Here is a 20,000-nt window from a genome sequence, read left to right on the forward strand (position 1 = left end):
CACCATTCCCAGACAATCAATCAAAATTCTACTCTATGGATTTGACTACTAACAATTGTTATGAATAGAATCATATAAGATATAGTCTTTTGTGCCTCTTTTCACAGAGCATACTGCTTTTACTGGGGAGGGGGTTGAGACAGGATGTCTCTGCCTACCAAGTGCTGGGATTAAAGGTGCATACCACTACACCTGGCTACTTTGTTTTGTTGTTATTCTTGTTTTGGGTTTGGGTTTTCTTAAATATGTGGCACGACATTTACCCATACTTTATTCCTTTTATGAGTAACATTTCACTGTATGGGTATGGCAAATTAGTAATATAATTTCTAATTTATAAGCCAGAATTCAATCTTCTATTCCTTCAGAAGTCATTATTTGTTGTTTGTACTTATCTACCAATATTGCCATTTCAAATAGTGGCCAGTCTAGCACGGGGTGTCAATTTAGCTTATTTTTGCTAAATTTTTCTGGTTTTACTTTTTTTGTTGTTATTGTTTTTCCAGACATGGTTTCTCTGTGTAACAGCTCTGGCTATCCTGGAACTTGCTTTGTAGACCAGGCTGGCCTCAAACTCACAGAAATCCTCCTGCCTCAGCCTCCTAAAGCCATGTGCCCACCCACCAGTATAAACCTTTCTACAAGCACTTTTTTTTAAAGATTTATTTATTTATTATGTATACAGAGAGGGAGCCAGATCTTATTACAGAGGGTTGTGAGCCATGTGGGTACTGGGAATTGAACTCAAGACCTCTGGAAGAGAAGTCAGTGCTCTTAACCTCTCATCTCACCAGCCTCTCTACAAGCACTTCTTATGCTGTATTTTGTAAGTCATGAGATACTATTTGGTTTTCTCCTAGGAGTAAAAACACCTATGTCAAGACACTATGTAACCAATACACAATCATTTTCAGGCAAGGTTTCTATGTTCCTCTGACCCATAAACAACGAATGGCAGGACAAAAACTAAACAAGCAGGGACTAGTTTGAACTCTGTTTGTTCTTATCTCCAGCTCAAAGTATCTTCTACCTGTTCTTGTCATTTCTTTCATAAGCTACTTGTTATACAGAAGGCTTTTATCTGCTTTCTAACAAATCAAGGCATTTTTAGTCCTCTTTTCTTTCATTACTGCTCTCGTTTGTATCAAACATGTTTTTTAAAGTTATTAACAGTTGACATGAAAATTTTAATTAATAGTAATTTAGAGTGCTCTAGTATAAATTAAAAAACAATTTCAGTTACATAAAAAGTGACCCCTATCCTTTTCTTTACACTGTACTATCAAAAAAAGTAATTTCTTTTAAACAGTACAACGATCAGCAAAGAATTATAATTATTACTTTAAGCAGCTATCTCTCAAATCAGAGTGCTGGAAAATAGAGAAATTATATTTATTCCATCTTTTTGTAGTTAACTATCATATATATCCTATTATATATATGTGTGTATATGTGTCTATTTCTGTATATGCACACATGAATACAATTCCCTCAGGGCCAAAAGAGGGCAATTGATTGCCCCTGGAGCTGGAGTTGCCAATGGTTGTGAGCAACCTAACATGGATGCTGAGAAATGAACTCAGGTCATCTGGGAAAGCAGCAAGTGCTTTTAACTGATAAGACAACTCTCCAGGCCATTACTATTACATTAACCATTTCAATCACAAGAGCTTCCTTTCATATTTCCTATAGGGGTGTGATGGTTTGAATAGGAATGCCCCCCCATAGGCACATATATTTAAATACTTGGTCATTAGGGAATAGCACTACTTGACAGGGATTACGTATGGCCTTATTAGAGGAAATTGGGGGGGGGGGCATTTTGTGGTTTCAAATGCTCAAGTCAGCCCCAATGTTTCTCTCCGACTGCTGCCTGCCCACCCAGATGTAGAACTCTCAGCTACCTCCCCAGCACCATTTCTGTCTGCTTGCTGCCATGCTTCTGGCCATGACAATAATGGACTAAACCTCTGAAACTATAAGCCCAACCCCAGTTAAATGTATTCCATTATAAGAGGTGCTGTAGGGTGGTGTATAGAGTGAGTAGGAAATTTCTTAATAAAAAAAAGGAAAAAAAAAAAAGGTGCTGTACACTTGGGGAAGCAGCCCTGCACCTCACCTGGGCAAAACAGTAGAGCAGGACTTGGTTGAGCCAGCTTTGGCTCTGAGGATGTGACAGCAGGAGAACTAGTCCTGCTCCTTGTTGCCTGCTGCAGTGGGTGAGCTAGCCGAGGCAGTGCTGGAGAGCTCACTCTGGCTGTGTCAATGAGGAAAAACTAGCAGGCTGACCAACCCAGTCCCAGAACCAGGGCATACCCCAACATCCATCTCTGAACTGCTGGAGCATGTGAAGGGGTCAGACCTGTAGATCCAAAGATGCAGGATCTCAATGACACAAGGCAACAACAGGATGTCCAAAAGGAGTCCCAGTGAAGGCCCAGTATCAAGGGTATAGCAGAAACTAGAGGCTCAAACCAGACCAAATGACTCAATGCAGTGAACACGTAGAAGTAAAGATGTATGGACTAAGCCGGGTGGTGGTGGCGCACACCTTTAATCCCAGCACTCAGGAGGCAGAGCCAAGTGGTTCTCTATGAGTTCGAGGCCAGCCTGATCTACAGAGCGAGCTCCAGGACAGGCACCAAAACTACACCAAGAAACCCTGTCTCGAAAAAAAAAAAAAAAAAAAAAGTATGGACTAAAGGGTATACTGTGTAACTCACTGTGTCACAACTATAGCTTTCCATACTGAGACCTTTTTTTGGTTATTGTTGTTTTGGTCTGTTTGTTTTTCTTTTTCTTTTAAATTTTATTTTTATTTGAGGGGAAGTTGCAAGGGCAGTGGGCAGATACAAAGGGATGAGGAGATGAACGGGATCAGGATGCATAATGTAAAATCCACAAAGAATTAATTAAAAAATTAAAAAGAGTTGGAATCATGGTGTCTCTTCACAAAAAGAGTTGTAATCATGGTGTCTCTTCACAGTAATAGAACACTGACGAAGACAGTGGGAAAGTCTGCTAATAATTCATTTAGGATTCTTTTCTCTAGGACTATCTTTTTGGTTTTGTTTTGTTTTTGAGACAGGGTCTCTCTAAATAGTCCTGGCTGTCCTAGAACTCACTATATAGATTAAGTTGGCCTAGAATTTCAAGAGACCCACCTTCGTCTGCCTCCTAAGCGTTGGAATTAAAGGCGTGCACCACCACATCTGGCTGTCAATTAGAATATCTTAAATGCTATCATTCTGAAAGACATTTTGTGGGAGGTAGAATTATTCATTTTATCTTTTTTTTTTCCTTTCAACATTTTAAATATATAATATTCTACTAACTCCTACTCCAGTGAGGTCTGATAAGAAACCATCTGTTGATCTTAGTCTAGGTCCTTTATACATGACAAATCACTTTCCTACTACCACTTGCTTTTCATATTGTCTCTTTTACTTTACATTTTTAATTACATTTATTCATGGGATGGGGGATGCACACTTGCCATGGCCTGTGAAGGTCAGAGGACAACTTGCAGGAGTTGGTCCTTTCCTTCCTGTCCGTCTTGGAGATGAAACTCAGGCATCAGGCTTGGCAGCAAGTGCCATTACCTGTCTGTTAAAACCATCTGGCCTGCCTATCTCCAGATAGTTTAATTATGATGTATTTATGTTTGGATCTCTGTGAATCCATCCTCCTTGTCATTACTGATGACCTAGCATGTGCAGAATAATTGGTCAAATATAATAAAAAACCTATAGCCATGATTTCTTCAAAGACTGTTTCTGACTCTTCTGAACAGCTAAATGTTGATATGCTTGATGCTGTCCAATAGGTCTACTTAGCTTTGTTGACTCTTATTTCATCTCATTTCCTTCCTGTTCTTCAAACTAAGTATCTCAAAGGAAATTTTTTCCTTAAAGCCTCTTTAAAGAAAAAAAATCACCTCTTAAAATCACTTAGAGGAAGAGCAGATCTGAAGTGCTCTTTTATTTCTCCAATAAATTTTAATTATCCCTATTTTAAAAAAGTAGTACATACATATAATCTAGAAATAAGAAATGAAGTTTAAAAGCTGACTTTGAAGGTTTACTACAAGTACATACAAGTCAGTTTGGGAACCACCGGAACAAGGAAGCATTCTCACAATTCCACTGAAAGGCATGTCTCAAACTACATATAGATTAGAAAATTCTAACTATGCAGCAATGTTCTAAGACTACAGCTAGAGCAAATACTACAGCACAATCCAAAGGGGCACAAGTGTCTATGAAACTGCCCTCACACAAAATATAAAATGGGATGTTTTATGGCTTAAAGAGGAAGTACCTAGAAAAAAACAAATTTTAATTTCAAACTAAAAACTCAATAAACTGAGAGAAGGTTAATGAAAAAAAATACTTAATGAAAAGATGCAGTATTGACTCTTTAATAGAAAAGTACTCTAAGTTACAAAGCTAGTCAACAGATAAGATGACTACCATACATATTATACTGACTGATTCTAATATTTTTGTTTCCTAATTTGCTTTTATATATTAAATTACGATTTCATTTGTAGAAAAAATACAGATGAACAAAACAGAGAAAACATTAAAATTAAATTCTGAATTATATGATTATCAGCTTGTTTTTTTGCTCTTACTACCACATGCATTATACTCATTGTGGGGATTTGAACAAGTGGCCCTCATTTGCTCATATATTTGAATGCTTGGTCTGCGGTTGGTGGATTTGTTTGAGAAGAATTAGGAAATGTGGCCTTGTTGGAGGAAGTGTGGCCTTGGAGGAGAAAGTGTGGCCTTGTTGGAGGAAGTGTGGCCTTGGAGGAGGTGCCACTAGGACTGGGCTTTTGAAGTCTGAAACCCTTGCCAGGCCCGTCTCATTCTCTCTACGTGCAACTTTCAGATCAGACGTAAGCTTTCAGCTACTGCTCCTGCACTATGCTTACCTGAACTATAATAGCCATGGACTAACCCTCTAACAACTTTAAACAAGCCCCCAATTAAATGATCTCATTTATATGTAGCCTTGGTCATGGTGTTTCATCACACTATAGGAACCCTAATTAAGACACTCATTCCCATAAATATCTATTAATGAATATATAGCGACATATGCCTACATAAATAAACAAACATATATTTAATCACTTAAAGATATATGTGATTTGCCGGGCGGTGGTGGCGCACGCCTTTAATCCCAGCACTCGGGAGGCAGAGGCAGGTGGATCTCTGTGAGTTCGAGGCCAGCCTGGGCTACCAAGTGAGTTCCAGGAAAGGCGCAAAAAGCTACACAGAGAAACCCTGTCTCGAAAAACCAAAAAAAAAAAAAAAAAAAAGATATATGTGATTTATCAATTATGAAACATGATTCCAGAGAATCATGGCAAGAAAACAGAACAAAATAAAAAGTATTATCATGGCAGAATACTAGCAAGGATGGCTTACCACTTTTTTTCTGAATGTGTCTTTTCCCAGCTTCCCTGAAGGCAACCACAGCTCTGAAAAAAGCTCGGAGAACTGCCCATCGGAAAACAGCTACAGGATCAATTCCAGTCATCCCAGAGACAAAGGCATTCCTGCTACTTCTCAGAAGAGCCACAATGTCTGGACGCATATGATCTGTATTTTTTTCCCGAAAATCCTATGTGAAAAAAGTACCAATGATATTTGTGAAAAAGACTATTCAAATCAAGAAGATAATAATAGGTGACAGGTTTGAGTGCTGCATGAACAGAAATTATGAAATTGAATTCTATTCTGAGTAGCTATCTGAACAAAATATCTTCCAAAAAGTGCTGGCCAAGTCTGAAACTACTGAATTATGTAATAAATACAGAGTGAACTCAATTTCATTGTGGATTATTAGACAGTGAACTTGAAGGGGTATTAGATAAAATGGTAAGATAGCTACCTAAAAGAGCCAGTCTTGAGAAAACTAGGCAAAAGAGCACCTTACTTGTTCTCTGTGGAGACAGTGGACAGGTTAGAAGTAAAGCAATAAAGCAGGGGCAGAACAAATGGGAAAAGTGCAAGTGGTGGGAAAATAGACAAATAACATACTTAAGGTCTATAAGGTATAGCTTGGTTTTATTTTGATTCATTCAATGATAAAAGGAAGGTAAATGTAATGATAGCAGCCAGTTGGTGTTTTATAAACATCTGTGGCTGCACAGAGAATGAATAATATAGAAGAATGAAGGACCTTTGTTATTTTTGATACCTATAATTTATATATGTTTCTATTATCAGCTCTTTTTATAGAACACTGTTTATATTACTATGTAGAATGGAACTAACATTAGACTTTGTTGATGTCTTTTTTTTTTTTTTTTCCAATTTTGGTGGGTTTTGTTTTGTTTTGAGACAGGGTATCACTACATAGCCCTGGGTGGTCCTGGGACTCATTATGTAGAGCAGGCTAGTTGAACTCAAAGAGATCCTACTACTGCTGCCTCAGAAGTGCTGGGATTAAAAGTGTATGCCACCACCCCCAGAAGCTTTATTGATTTCTTTTTCATTCTTTTTATTGTGTTGATTTCTGATCTTTATCATGTCCTTCTCATTCTACTGGGTTCAATGTGCTGTTTTCCGAGTTTCTTGAGATGAAATATGATATAATTACTTTTCAACTTTTCATCCTAATTTCTTTTCAAGCATTTGTCTAAAATGATTCTACAAACTTTAACATACTGCATTTCTAACTAATCAGTTGAAAACAGATCTTATTAGAATGGCAAGTAATTTTAGTTGTGATCTTCTAGACTGATTCATCAACTACTTAGAAGAGTTTTGCTTAATGTTTCCATGTAATACAGCAATAAAATGAAATATTGAGATGAGTGTCTCATTGGTTTTTGGTATCATTTTGTTTTCTGTTTTTGAGACAGAGTCTCATGTAGCTCAGAATAGTCTCAGATTTTCTGTGTAGCAAACCAAAAAATGTCCTTGAACTCCTAATTCTCCTGGCTCTATATTCTAAGTATCTTAAGTGGCAAGTTTAAGCTTCCCAAGATTTAAGAGTTAACCAATTCATGAGGTACATAAAATATATGCAGGAGTTAATATTGATAAACCTAGCAAGAATGAAAGCTCACAACTGCCTAATGGTGCACCACGAACAGACGCTTCTAAAAGACCATTATGAGTATCATATCAAAGGAAACAAATAAACTATAAGAGTGGACAACGAGTTTGAGACACATAGACAATCTGAACAATACAGACACAATAGAACAATCTGTTCTTCTATATTTAGAAAGTTCACTAGAATGGCCTAGTACATTTATCTTGAGAAAGAAACCAGCAGAAACATCAATTAGAAAAGTAGATCTCAATTCTACTTCTATCCTTACAAAGTGTCTCCAAATGATACTACTGATTCAGAGCCTCCAAAAACTAGATGAGAGAGTAGTATGCCAGAGCTAGTAATCATACATCTGGAGGAAGAGCTGGGAGGTGACTGTGATCAAGAAACAATGTTCACACCGGGCAGTTGTGGCACATGCCTTTAATCCCAGTACTTGGGAGGCAGAGATAGGAGGATCTCTGAGTTTGTAAAAAGAGAAACCCTGTCTGGAAAAAAAAAGAAAGAAAGAAAGAAAAAGAAACACTGTTTACATGCATAAAACTGTCAAGGAGTAAAAAATGTTCTATATTTTAAAAAATATCTCTGTTCTAAAACCATATTCAGTAAGAAATTTACTGACCTTTACTCCATATTTTACTTTTCCAGCATAATGTTTTATGATAAAAGCAGGCTCCATCACAGCTGGAAATTCAATATAAGAATTCTCTTCATGTTGATGTTTAAACTTGTCTAGTAATGTTTGATTTGTAGCCTGTGGAAAGCTGAATTGGGGGAAGGTATCAAATTATGAGAAAGATGTAGTCATTTATATACCATAATAATAAAGTACATTATAATTACAGTGCTGTCTAATATATACTATACAGTTAACAAAGAGTTTCTCATGCCTTATTCAAACAGGGCCTCCTAGAAAACTGTCTCCCCAAAATTCATTTGCTCATCACCGCTGTCCAAGTACTTAAGAGCCAAGGATAAGTGGGCCCCAACAGTAAAGTTCACAGCAAATGCTGTATTTAGTGTCATCCAGGTAATGCTGATTTTGCAAACATTAACAGTTGTGGGAATTAATGTAATTAATATCATAAATAATTATTAAATGAATACTGCAAATGTAATCAATGAATATCACAAATGTATTTAATACCATGAGTGTAATTAATGAACATCATGAGTATAATTAAAAAAAATAAGAGTTGTGGAATTGTGAGGGATTCTACCAGATTTCAGAAGAAGGACAGGGAGGCCAGGGAGAATCAGAAACCCAGAAAAGAGCTATGAGGGAGCCCAAGTTGCAATGGAGACTACAGGAAGTTGGAGATGCCAGAAACATGGAAGATCTCCAAAGAATGCTACAGGCGAACTGCTTCAGAGAGTTACCAGGAAAGCTGGAGATTGCAAAGCCATAAAGGTGGAGCTACCTGAGCCCATTAGAGCTCTGATTATACCATTGTGTGACTTGGGTGATAGATATGGATGTTCAAGATTTAATAGTACGCTAGTGGGTTTTGGTTTTGCCTTAGCCAGGACGCTCCTTTCTATGCTCCCATCCCTCCCTTGTGCATAAGATTGTTGATCCTGTGCCTGTCCTTATAACTATGTGTTAAATGTACACAACTGGCAGTTTTAATTTTGTAAGAGATCACGACTAAAAGTTGCCTTCTGGACTTTGAACTTTGGGATAAACATTTTTTTGGTAGTCTGGGGATTGGACCCAGAGTCCTGTGCATGATAGGCAGACACTCTACCACTATACTAGTCCCTAGCCAAACTTTGGTTAAAGTTCAAACTATACAGGAACTCTTGGAGGTGAACTAAATAATTTGCATTATTAGCTAAACATGAGCCTTTGGATCCAGAGTCAAAGAATTATGATTTGTTTATGAAATGTTTCCTGAAAACTTATACATTTAAAGCTTAGTCCTCAATGTTCACAAGCAGTGTTCACAGGTTAAAAAAAAAAATAATGACAGGATCATAATGAATCTACAACTGAGTAAACTATTAGAAGATATGGTCTAATTGAAAGAAGTAGGTCACTAGAACCCACCTTCACCCCTTATCTTTGTGTCTAGACTATCCTGGGGTGAGCAGCCCCCTCAAGCCTAAAGCAACTAAGACAAAGAAACAGATTGAAGCCTTTTAAACTGAGACCCAAAGTAATTCTTTCTTTTTTTCTTTTCTCTCTCTCTCTCTCTCTCTCTCTCTCTCTCTCTCTCTCTCTCTCTCCTTCTTTCCCTCCCTCCCCCTCCCTCCCTCCCTCTCTTTCTTTTTCTTTTTTTGGTTTTTCAAGATAGGATTTCTCTGTGTAGTTTTGGTTCCTATCCTGGATCTCGCTCTGTAGACCAGGCTGGCCTCAAACCCACAGAGATCCACCTGCCTCTGCCTCCCAAGTGCTGGGATTAAAGGCATGCGCCACCACTGCCCAGTGGTTAACACCAATTTCAATGTGTAAAAATTATTCAAAACTATAACAAAAATAGTAGAATCGAGAAAGAGAATTGCTACTGGTTTCAGATCATCCCTGCATATATTACCAGTTATGTCAGTATCCTGAAACAAGCCAAGTAACCTTTCATAACTGGTTTTCTAGTTCATAAAATAAGCACAATGCTAGGTATAGCAGTGTTAATAGAATCAAATGCTACTAATAACTACTTCAGACATTACCCGCCAGCCTACAGGGAGTAAACAAATGTTAACAAGCTTTGGTATGTTCTCATTTTCTCTCTCTCTGTCCCTCCCTCTCTTAGTTTTTCAAAGACAGAGTTTCTCTGTATAGCTCTAGCTGACCTTAAACTCACTCTGTAGACCAGGCTGGCCTCAAACTCAGAGATCCGCCTGCCTCTACCTCCTAAGTGCTGGGATTAAAGGCAGGCACCACCACTGACCAGCTTTTTGTATATTTTCAACACTGACATTATTCTAGTAACTGTGGTCAGCTTTTGTATTCAAATACTATCCTGGCCTAAAAACTTTCTAAGTTTATTCCAAAATTCTAAAGCCACATAAATTCTACAAAGGATTATAACTTATAATTTGAAGAAGAAGCTATAGCTCTACACTACTATCACCAATTCTATTCCTACCTTGTTTCAAGCCACTAAGCCTACTGTCAAAATAAATGTCCCTTTAAGGGTGCTTTAAATGTGTAGTGTTCCTACTCAGAACCGGTATGGATAATGAAGGTGAAGAGTAAGCAATTCCAAACCCCAGCCTAGGAAAGTCTAGAATCTGTAAACTACATCACATAGAATATTCCCCTCTTCTAGTAAGAAACTCATCTTACTGTCTGTAGGTAAAAATCCACTAACTTCCTAACCCTCTGAGTAATTTAAAAGTGTATGATCAATTTTTCTCTTTCTCTGAAATAGAGAAAAAAGTTTCTAAAGAAGCAGGATAGAAATGCGAAGAAAGGTTCTCCCAAGGTCCAATATTCAACAAACATTCATGGATATGTGGTACTGCTGGGTTGGTTTTATTTGGGGTGGGGGAAGGAGATTGTATCCGAAGTAGCTATTCATTTTAAAGCAAGCACATTTCCTGTGTAAAACTTAATTCAAGGACTGATGAGATAGTTCAGTGAGTAACAACATCTGCTGCCAAGCCTGACAACTTGGTTTGACCCCCCCAGGATCTACGTGGTGAAAGGAGAAAAACTCTTCCTTCATGTTGTCCTTTGACTCCACATAAGTACAATATCACATACACACTCCAGCCTCCAATAAGATATAAGTAAATAAAACTCAATTTAAGAACTGAGTGAGTTATTGCATTCCTGCAATGCCAGCACTTAGGAGGCAGAGGATAGAAGATCTCAACTTCAAGAGCAGACAAGGCTATGTAGCAAGACCCTGTCTAAGGGGTAGAAAAGAGGGAGAGACAGGAAAAAAAAAAATCTTTTAAAACCATAGATGTCAGGATGTGGTCAGTGGTAAGATTCCCATGCTCCAGTGAATGGACCTACATCCATGCATATTTGTGTAGAACTAATTAGAATTAGTAGATAATCAAACAAAACAACACCTGAGTGTGATTGTACACTCCTTTAATCCCAGCAACTAGGAAGCAGAGGCAGGTGGATCTTCCACACCCAAAAAAAAAAAAAAAGAAAGTGGGGAAAGAGGATGGGACATGAAATTTGGAGTTTTGGAGATAATATAGAAGCAAAGAAGGTTGGAGGGAGGGAAGAGAGGATGGATGTGATCATATTTCATTCAGTGTTTACATGTATGAAATTCTCAAGACTAAAGAAATATGTATCAAAAAATTTGACATTAAACTTTGTAAGAGGATTCTAAAAAAAGAACTGTTCATGATTTAGTGCAGTCTACATGGAAGTATATGGTTTTCTTTCCAGACATATACAGAAGAACCTTTCAGTCTTTATTTGAAACATTATTAAAAGATTTAACCTTACTTAGACTAAGCTGGTTGGTGGTACATGCTTGTAAAGCTAGCACTAAGGAGCATAAGAAACTAAAACTGCTGTGAGTCTTGAGGCTAATCTGGGGCTGCAGTGGTCCCTAGTCCCAGCCTGGCCACAGTTACACAGTGAAGGAGGTTCTGCCTCAAATGAAGGGGAAGCCATTAAAAAAGCACAATGGTCAATCATGAAACTGAAAAGCACTATACTCACTTGCTTTCTTCATCCAAAAGATGAAGCAGTCCTGTTGGTTTTCTGCTAATAAGATTTATGCAACAAGTATTATCAATATAATCTATGTTGTGCCAACTGATACCTTCAGTTCTATATTCCTCCTGGAAAAAAAAACAAGTAACAAAATATCAACTTATTTATCTTGCAGAAAATAACAGGCATATAACAAAGGTTTTTTGTTTTTTGTTTTTCTGTTAACTAGGCTGCAGTCACACGTGTTTTATCTGGGTCATCTAGCCTATTACACTGATCTAAATGTTCATGACTCTTTACTATAACTTGAACTCAGATATAGTGGTAGCTTCTACATCATTCTTTGTGGTCGGGACCATTCCTGCTACTTAGGGTCTTTTTTCACTTCCATGTGAACTTTAGGAATATTTCTGTGACTAGTGATACTGATGGGGACTGCACTGAATTTATATCATACTTTTGACAGAATAGCTATTTTTTACAGTAGTAATTCTTCCAATTCATGATCATGGAAGATCATTCCATCTTCAAGTGCCTCCAATTTCTTTCTCCATTTTTTTTTTCAAGGCCTCATTGTACAGGTCTTTCACTTCCTTAGTTAGGTTTATTCCAGGGTATTTTTCTTTTATCTGAGATAATTAAGAATGGAATTATAGCCATGCACAGTGTCACACACCTTTAATCCCAGCACTCAGGAGGCAGAGGCAGGCAGATCTCTGTGAGTTCCAGGCCAGCCTGGTCTACAGAGCGAGATCCAGGATAGGAACCAAAACTACACAGAGAAATCCTATCTTGAAAAACCAAAAAAAGAAAAAGAGAGGGAGAGAGGGAGGGAGAGGGAGGGAGGGAGGGAAAGAGGGAGAGAGAGAGGAGAGAGAGAGAGAGAGAGAGAGAAAGAAAGAAAGAAAGAAAGAAAGAAAGAAAGAAAGAAAGAAAGAAAGAAAGAGAAAGAGAGAGAGAAAAAGAGAGAGAGAGAGAGAGAGAAAGAAAGAAAGAAAGAAAGAAAGAAAGAAAAAAAAGAAAGAAAGAAAGAAAGAAAGAAAGAAAGAAAGAAAGAAAGAAAGAAAGAAAGAAAGAAAGAAAGAAAGAAAGAAAGAAAGAAAGAAAGAAAAGAAAAAAGAAATGGAATTATTTCCCAGACTTCATTTACTGATCATTGTCTAAGGTTTTAGGGGCGATCACTGATTCTTAACATGAAAATGTCTTAACAGGTATAAAATTAACTATAACATTAACACAGCATACTGGTTAGCTGTAGCTAGTTTCTCTTTTATTAATTTCTAAACTACTAAGAAACATATTTACCTGGTTTTGAATTTTTGATGTTGTTTGGCAGCAGTGAGTGCTGAACTGTAGGAATCTCAACAAATGCTAACAAATGTTTTCTCAATATACTATATCTCTAGCCTTAAAGGGACATTGCTTAACTTTTATCTCTACATGTACTTTTTGTTCTCATTATTTATTAGTTTCTACAATAATTTTATTTGTTTCTTTTTCAAGACAGGATAGTCCTGGCTGTCCTGGAACTCTGCTCTGTAGACCAGGCTGGCCTTGAACTCAGAGATCCTCCCAATTCTGCCAAGTACTGGGATTAAAGGCATGCACCACCACCGTGCAGCTTGTAATTTTATTATAGTACTAAAATATGTGTTAATTCTTGGAAAGTTGACCCTTGCTTTATGGTCCAAAACAACATAAGCACTAATTTTGTAAATACCCCATGTGAACTTAGAAAAAATGTATTCTTCAGATGGGTTTAGTATTCTTCATATCATTTCATTAACTAGGTCTCAATAATCAGTTAGGTTCAGAGAATCTGGCATACTGATACACAAGGCAGACAGCAATGGGATACACACAAAAGTACCAACTGATTTTTATTGATGCTTTAATAGCCTATAATAGTACTTTTATAGCCTTTCTTGTGTTTTGAATGTTGGTTCTATTAAGTTATTCAAAATACAAAGTTAAAATATTCCATTTACAGATGCAAATGTATATTCCTGATTTGTTTTATTAATTTTTGCTTCATGTACTTTGAAACTATCTTATCAGATACCCATAAATTTGGGACTATAGACATGCTAATCCCAATACTTGGAGTCAGAGGCAGGTGGATCTCTGAATTCAAGGCCAGCCTGGTCTAAAGAGCAAGTTCCAGGACATCCAGGGTTAGGCAGAGAAATCCTGTCTTAAGAACAAACAAGTACACAAAAAGAACTGATCTTTTTAGCATTATGAAATATTCCCTTTTATACTCACTAATAGAGCTACAAACACTTTTTGTTAATGTTTGATAAACCTTTGTTTATACCATTTTACTTTTAGCTTTGTGTATAATATTTGGAATGCCTCTGATAAACTTTGCTATTCATCAGTCTGATGATTTTCAGCTACTAAAGCAATCAATTCATTTATGCTTAGTGTACTCCCTGGTACCTTACTATTTCTTCTTTTGAGCATTTATCCTGTTTTCTTGGCATTGCTTCTCATTTTGTTGCCCAGGGCCTTCCAATAGCTGAACTACAGATATGTGCCACATGCCCCAATTTCCAGGCACTTCTTTTATACTTCCTTTTGTTAGTCTTTGGATTGGCTGGGTTATTTTTGCTTTACTTATAATCTATATTAATTTGGAAAATATTTTTTATTCATTTGCTATTTTGTGCATATTCTAGAAATTGTAGCATACATCTTTAACTTTCAATGTTTAACACAAATAAAATTTTCCATAACTTACCAGTTAATACAAAGATGTCACAATCTTATGCATATGCTATTTTCCGTATGTATATTAATTCTATTTAAATATTAAACTAGAAAAGTCCCTATCTTTGTCAAATTTAGTAATATACTCATTTATATTCACATACTTTAAAAAAATAATTTCACAGCCTGGTGGTGGTGGCACACACCTTTAATCCCAGTATTTGGGAGGCAGAGACAGGCAAATTCCTGAGTTTGAGGGCAGCCTGAACTACATAATGAGTTCCAATACAGCCAGAGCTTCACGGGGAATCCTTATCTCGAAAAACCAAAATAATAATTAATAATAATAATTATTATTATTCTGTTTTTCATTCCACTTTGAACATTTGTTATAACAAGAATACAACTAATAAGCAGGCCTAAATAAGCTTTAGTTTTAAGAAAAAATATCCAATCGTCTTCTGTCTCCCATTGTTTCCTCTGAAAAAAATTATCGCTGTTATACACACACACACACACACACACACACACACACACACACACACACACACACACAAATAAATAAGGGATATGAGGTAGTGATGGCGTGTTCCACGGTAAGGACTGTTGGTTAAACCCCTGACATGAAGGCCCTTGGAGGAGAATCAAGAAGTTTTTTTTCGAAGTAGCTATTCCTTCAAGCAAGCCAAACAGGGTGGTATCTAATAGTTGTGGAGCAACTGAAGGACCTCGAATAGTACCCAAGAGGATAAATCCTCCAGAAATGTAAAGGATGTGGCTGGTATCTATGATGAATCAACTCCTGTACAGGCTCAACAATATCTGAGCCTACTTGGTGATATGACAGTGACATTCTTGGGCCCTCAGTCACTGCCACTGCACCTCTGGCATACCAAAACAAGCACAAGGATTGCATTTTACTGGGGAAAGGTGAAGACTGAACCTGACCTTAAAGCTGCAACAAGCTTCTTGCCCTGAGAAGAGTAGGGTGAAAAAGGCAGCTCAAGAGATATAGACCATGACAAAATGTTTGAGATAACACTTACAATAGACAAGCCATGAGCACAGGCTGGGACCATGACCTCATTCCTACAAGGTCCTGAAATTTTCTATTTTATGTACATGGGTGTTCTGCCTGAATGTCATGTTTGTCTGTGAACCCTACGTGTGCCTGGAGCCCATGAAGGCCAGAAGAGAACAGAGGCTGTTAAATCCTCAGCAACTAGAGTACATGGCTGTGAGTTGCCATGAGTCCTAAGACTTGAACCTGGGTCCTCTGGAAGAAGAGCCAGTGCTGTTTTCACTGAACCATCTCTCTAGCCCCAACACATCTTGTCTTAATTCCCCTTAATTTAGGAAAATTTTACAGACTTTTAGTTTAGAATAAATGAATTGCTCTATGTAAAAATTTTCTTGATGGGGCTGGAGAGATAGCTCAGTGGTTAAGAATACTTGCTACATTTGCAGAGGACCGGGTTTGATACCTAGCAACTACTGAAAAAGTAAGAAACGTCTGTATGACACGGCTGAAAATCTTTGCTCTGATTTGTCATTTCCTTATAGTGAGCAATATGACCACCATACTATCTGAATAAAAGTGCAAAACATCATCCTGAGTGAGGTAAACCAGACTCAGAAGGACAAACATGGTATGTACTCAATCATAAGTGGATGGATACTACATATAAAGCAAAGGATAACCAGACTGCTAGATGTAAAGCAAAGGATAACCAGACTGCAACCCACAGTTCTAAGGAGACTAGCTAGCAGGGAGAACCCTAGAAAGGACATATGGGTCGGCCAGTGAAGGAGAAATAGATGAGATCTACATGAGAAAACTGGGGGTAAGGGGGGTAATGGAAGGCAAGGGATGGGGAATAAGAACATAGGGGAATGGGAGGTTCAAGCTGGAACGAGAACAGAGTGGGAGAGAAAGAAAAGAGATACCATGATAAATGAAGACATCATGGGAACAGGGAGAAACAGTACTTGGGAGGTTCCCAGCAATCCACAAGGATGACTTCATCTTAGACTACTGGCAGTAGTCGACAGGGTGCCTGAACTGGCCTAATCTGGTGACCAGATGGCTGAATACCCTAACTGTCATCATAGAGCCCTCATCCAGTGACCTATCGGAGCAGATGTAGAGATCTACGGCTGGGTGCCAGGCCAAGTCCAATTGATGAGAGAGGAGGGATTCTATGAGCAAGGGACATCGAGACCATGATGGGGAAAAGTACAGAGAAAACTAGCCAAACTATTGGGAACACATCAACTGTGGACCAATAGCTGAAGAGCCCCCACAGTACTGGACTAGGCCCTCTGGATAGGAAAGACAGCTGTTTAGCTTGCACTATTTAGGAGGTCCTTAGGCAGTGGGATCGGGACCTATCCCTAGTGCATGAGCCAGCTTTTTGGAGCCTAGTGCGTATGCGCAGCCTTGGTGCAGGGAGGAGGGGCTTGGATGTACCAGGCTCTGCTGACTCCCAATGGGAGACCTTGCCTTGGAGGAGGTGAGAATCGGGGGTGGGTTGGAGGAGAAGGCTGTGGGGGCAGGAGGTGGGAGGACAGGGGAATATGTGGTTTGTATGTAAAATGAATAGAAAATCTCTTAATGATAGTAATAATAAAAAAAAATGCAAACTGCAAAAGTTATGACAAATATTCAAAAGTTTGGGCAGAAGGGCAAACATACACATATTTAGATACTCACTTGCTCCAACTTGAAGATATGCTGGTTAAAGTAGTGCTGTAAACGTTCATTAGCAAAATTAATACAGAACTGCTCAAAACTATTATTTTCATAATCTTCAAAACCAAAAATATCAAGAACACCAATGGACAAGGTCTGTAAAACAAGAGAAAATTTATTTGAAAACAAGCTTATTTATTTTACTACAAGTAATAAAATACTCCTTTCTGTAACAGTTCTGGTGCTGTCCAGTATTCAAATAAAATATATAGCAATCTGTTAATCACTGATGTAAATTATCACATAAAACAGGAAAATGTACTGCATTCTAACTTTGGAAACATATTTGGGGGCTAGAGAGATGGCTCAGCAATTAAGAGCACACACTTCTTCTGCAAAGGACCCACTTTCAGTTCCCTGCACCCACATCAAGTGACTGACAACCATCAGTGATTCCCACTTCAGGGATTTTTGACACTACTGGCCTTTGTGAGCATCAGACATATGAATATACATATATACCCACATACATGCACACATACGTTTAGGAATATATCTGTAATAATACTACATAATTTGTTAGAAATATTTTTAATACATGGATATTTATTAAACACTGGACATGAAATTGAATGGATTTTTAAGAAAAATGGACTTTGCAGCAGATGGTAAAAATGTAAAATGGCAATCAATCAGAGCAACCTATATTTTCCTGTTACAGTGGTTATCTTATGGCAATTTACATCAGTGTTAAAGAGTTTTCCTCAACTTTTAAAATAGCAGTTAGTTACCAAGAACTGATAGAGATGTGAGTGGGAGGAGAGAGAGATGTCACCTTAACTCACCAATACGCAGTGTGTGTGTACATTTGCAACTATCCAAAACTCACATTTTGGGGTCTTAAGGCTAGTAGGTAAATTAACTAAAGTAGGCTTTTTTCATTGTAAATATTTCTTTAATAATACAAATTTGAACACATGTAATTTCTGCATTACAATTTCAAAATACAGAAAGTATAAGGCGAGTGAACTATTATCTTAACTTGAGAAAGCCAAGAAATCCCTCAACTCAAACATTCTTAAGTCCTATGAGGGAACAGAAACAACAGGTATGAGAAAATCAAAATGTTACCTAAGTGAAAGATCAGCAAATAAAGTTATTTCTGGTTATGAAAGAACTATGTAATTCTTCTTAATTAGATCTCAACCCCAAATAAACAATTTTGCTTTCAGTACTAAAATGGCAGGCATACAAGGTAGCTCAGTAGCTAAAGGCACTTGACATCAAACCTGACAAGCTGAATTCTAGCTGTAGAAACCACCTACTAGAATGGGAAAACTGACTCCCAGAAGTTGTCCTCCAGATAAACACGAACACAAAATAAATAAACAAATGTAAAGAAAAAAAGCACTCTAGAGGTAGAGGCAGGAGGAATGTGAGGCCAAGGCCAGCATGGGCTTCACAGGGAGACTTTGTCAAATACATAAATAAACAAATAAATGAATGTTTAAAAAGTAATTAAATCCCACCCTAACCCCTACCCACCAAAGAAGAACAAACCAATGAATTTCCTCATGTTCAATGTCTGCAACAACACTCAAATACTAGCTATTTAGTAGAGAACATGTCTACTATTCTCTTTCTGGATATTTGACTTCTAGGAATTATCTCTGTAACATCTTATTATGAATGATTCAGATTCAACTATAATATCGGTTACCAAGATTGATTATTAATATTCACTGCCAACTTGACAGAATCCAGAAGCTCCTAGGAGAAAAATCTCAGATCATATCTGTGAGGACATTTCCAGAGAGTTGAACTGAGGGTAGACCCACTTTGAATGTGGGCAGCACTATTCCATTGGCTGGGGTATGGGAACATATGGGTGGTGTACCAGGCTGAATACAATGAAGAGAGAGAGATGAAAGACAGAATCCATCTCTTTCTGCTTCCGTTCTATAGATAAGATGCAACAAGCCACCTCAAGCCCTTGCTGGCATGACTTATCCATGATGGAGGGCTGTATTCTCATAATGTGATTCAAAATAAAGTGTCCTTAAGTTACACTTGTCAGATATTTTATTTATAATAACAACAAAAATAAAACTAACGAACCATTCCATCTTTTTCTCCCTCCTACCCTGCACCCCTGAAAATGGGACTTGGCCTCTAAGTCCTAATCTTCCTATTTTAGCCTCTTCAGTGCTAGGATTACAAGCATGTAATACAACCCCAAACTCAATCTCATTCTAACATGAGATATAACACTCTTGATTAAATGGGAAAATTTCTCCACTGGTGCTGAGACACAGTAAGTAAACTAATATGATGTACATAGAAGACGTTTTGAAATCTGTATCAAGAGGGTTTTATGAAGTCGGGTGGTGGTGGCGGCGGCGGCGGCATGCCTTTAATCCCAGCACATGGGAGGCAGAGGCAGGCGGATCTCTGTGAGTTCAAGGCCCACCTAGGCTACAGAGTGAGTTCCAGGGAAAGCTCCAAAGCTATACAGACAAACCTTGTCTCTAAAAAAAAGGGTTTTATATAATTATGGTTACTAAAAATCTAGTCACTTAGAAGAAAATGAAATAATGTACTTCACAAATAAATACATCTAACAATAAGATTCAGATTTAATTTTTTTGTTTTGTTTTTCAAGACAGGGTTTTCTCTGTGTAGTTTTGGTGCCTGTCCTGGATCTCAATCTGTAGACCAATCTGGCCTTGAACTCACAGAGATCCGCCTGGCTCTGCCTCCCAAGTGCTGGGATTAAAAGCATGCACCACCACCACCTGGCCAGATTTAATTTTATAGTTATGGAATTAGTTGAAATATAAAAACAAATGTAAGAATAATTTTACGGACTAGAGAGATGGCTCA

General features: G+C 37.8%; 1 protein-coding gene across 9 annotated transcripts in view; it reads right to left on the bottom strand.

Annotated features, from left to right (window-relative positions):
* Myo9a (myosin IXA) overlaps window positions 1-20,000 on the bottom strand; it is a 240,569-nt gene that overhangs the window by 97,461 nt on the left and 123,108 nt on the right. For all 9 annotated transcript variants that reach the window (XM_037207448.1, XM_037207447.1, XM_037207451.1 and 6 more), the window contains 4 exons: window positions 17,139-17,273; window positions 11,720-11,841; window positions 7,703-7,844; window positions 5,442-5,637 (listed from right to left, as the gene is read on the bottom strand). In XM_037207448.1, the coding sequence (XP_037063343.1) occupies window positions 5,442-5,637; window positions 7,703-7,844; window positions 11,720-11,841; window positions 17,139-17,273 (595 nt within the window). The remainder of the gene's footprint in view (window positions 1-5,441; window positions 5,638-7,702; window positions 7,845-11,719; window positions 11,842-17,138; window positions 17,274-20,000) is intronic.

Source organism: Peromyscus leucopus, chromosome 7 (assembly GCF_004664715.2).
Source record: "Peromyscus leucopus breed LL Stock chromosome 7, UCI_PerLeu_2.1, whole genome shotgun sequence".
NCBI classification, from domain to species: domain Eukaryota; kingdom Metazoa; phylum Chordata; class Mammalia; order Rodentia; family Cricetidae; genus Peromyscus; species Peromyscus leucopus.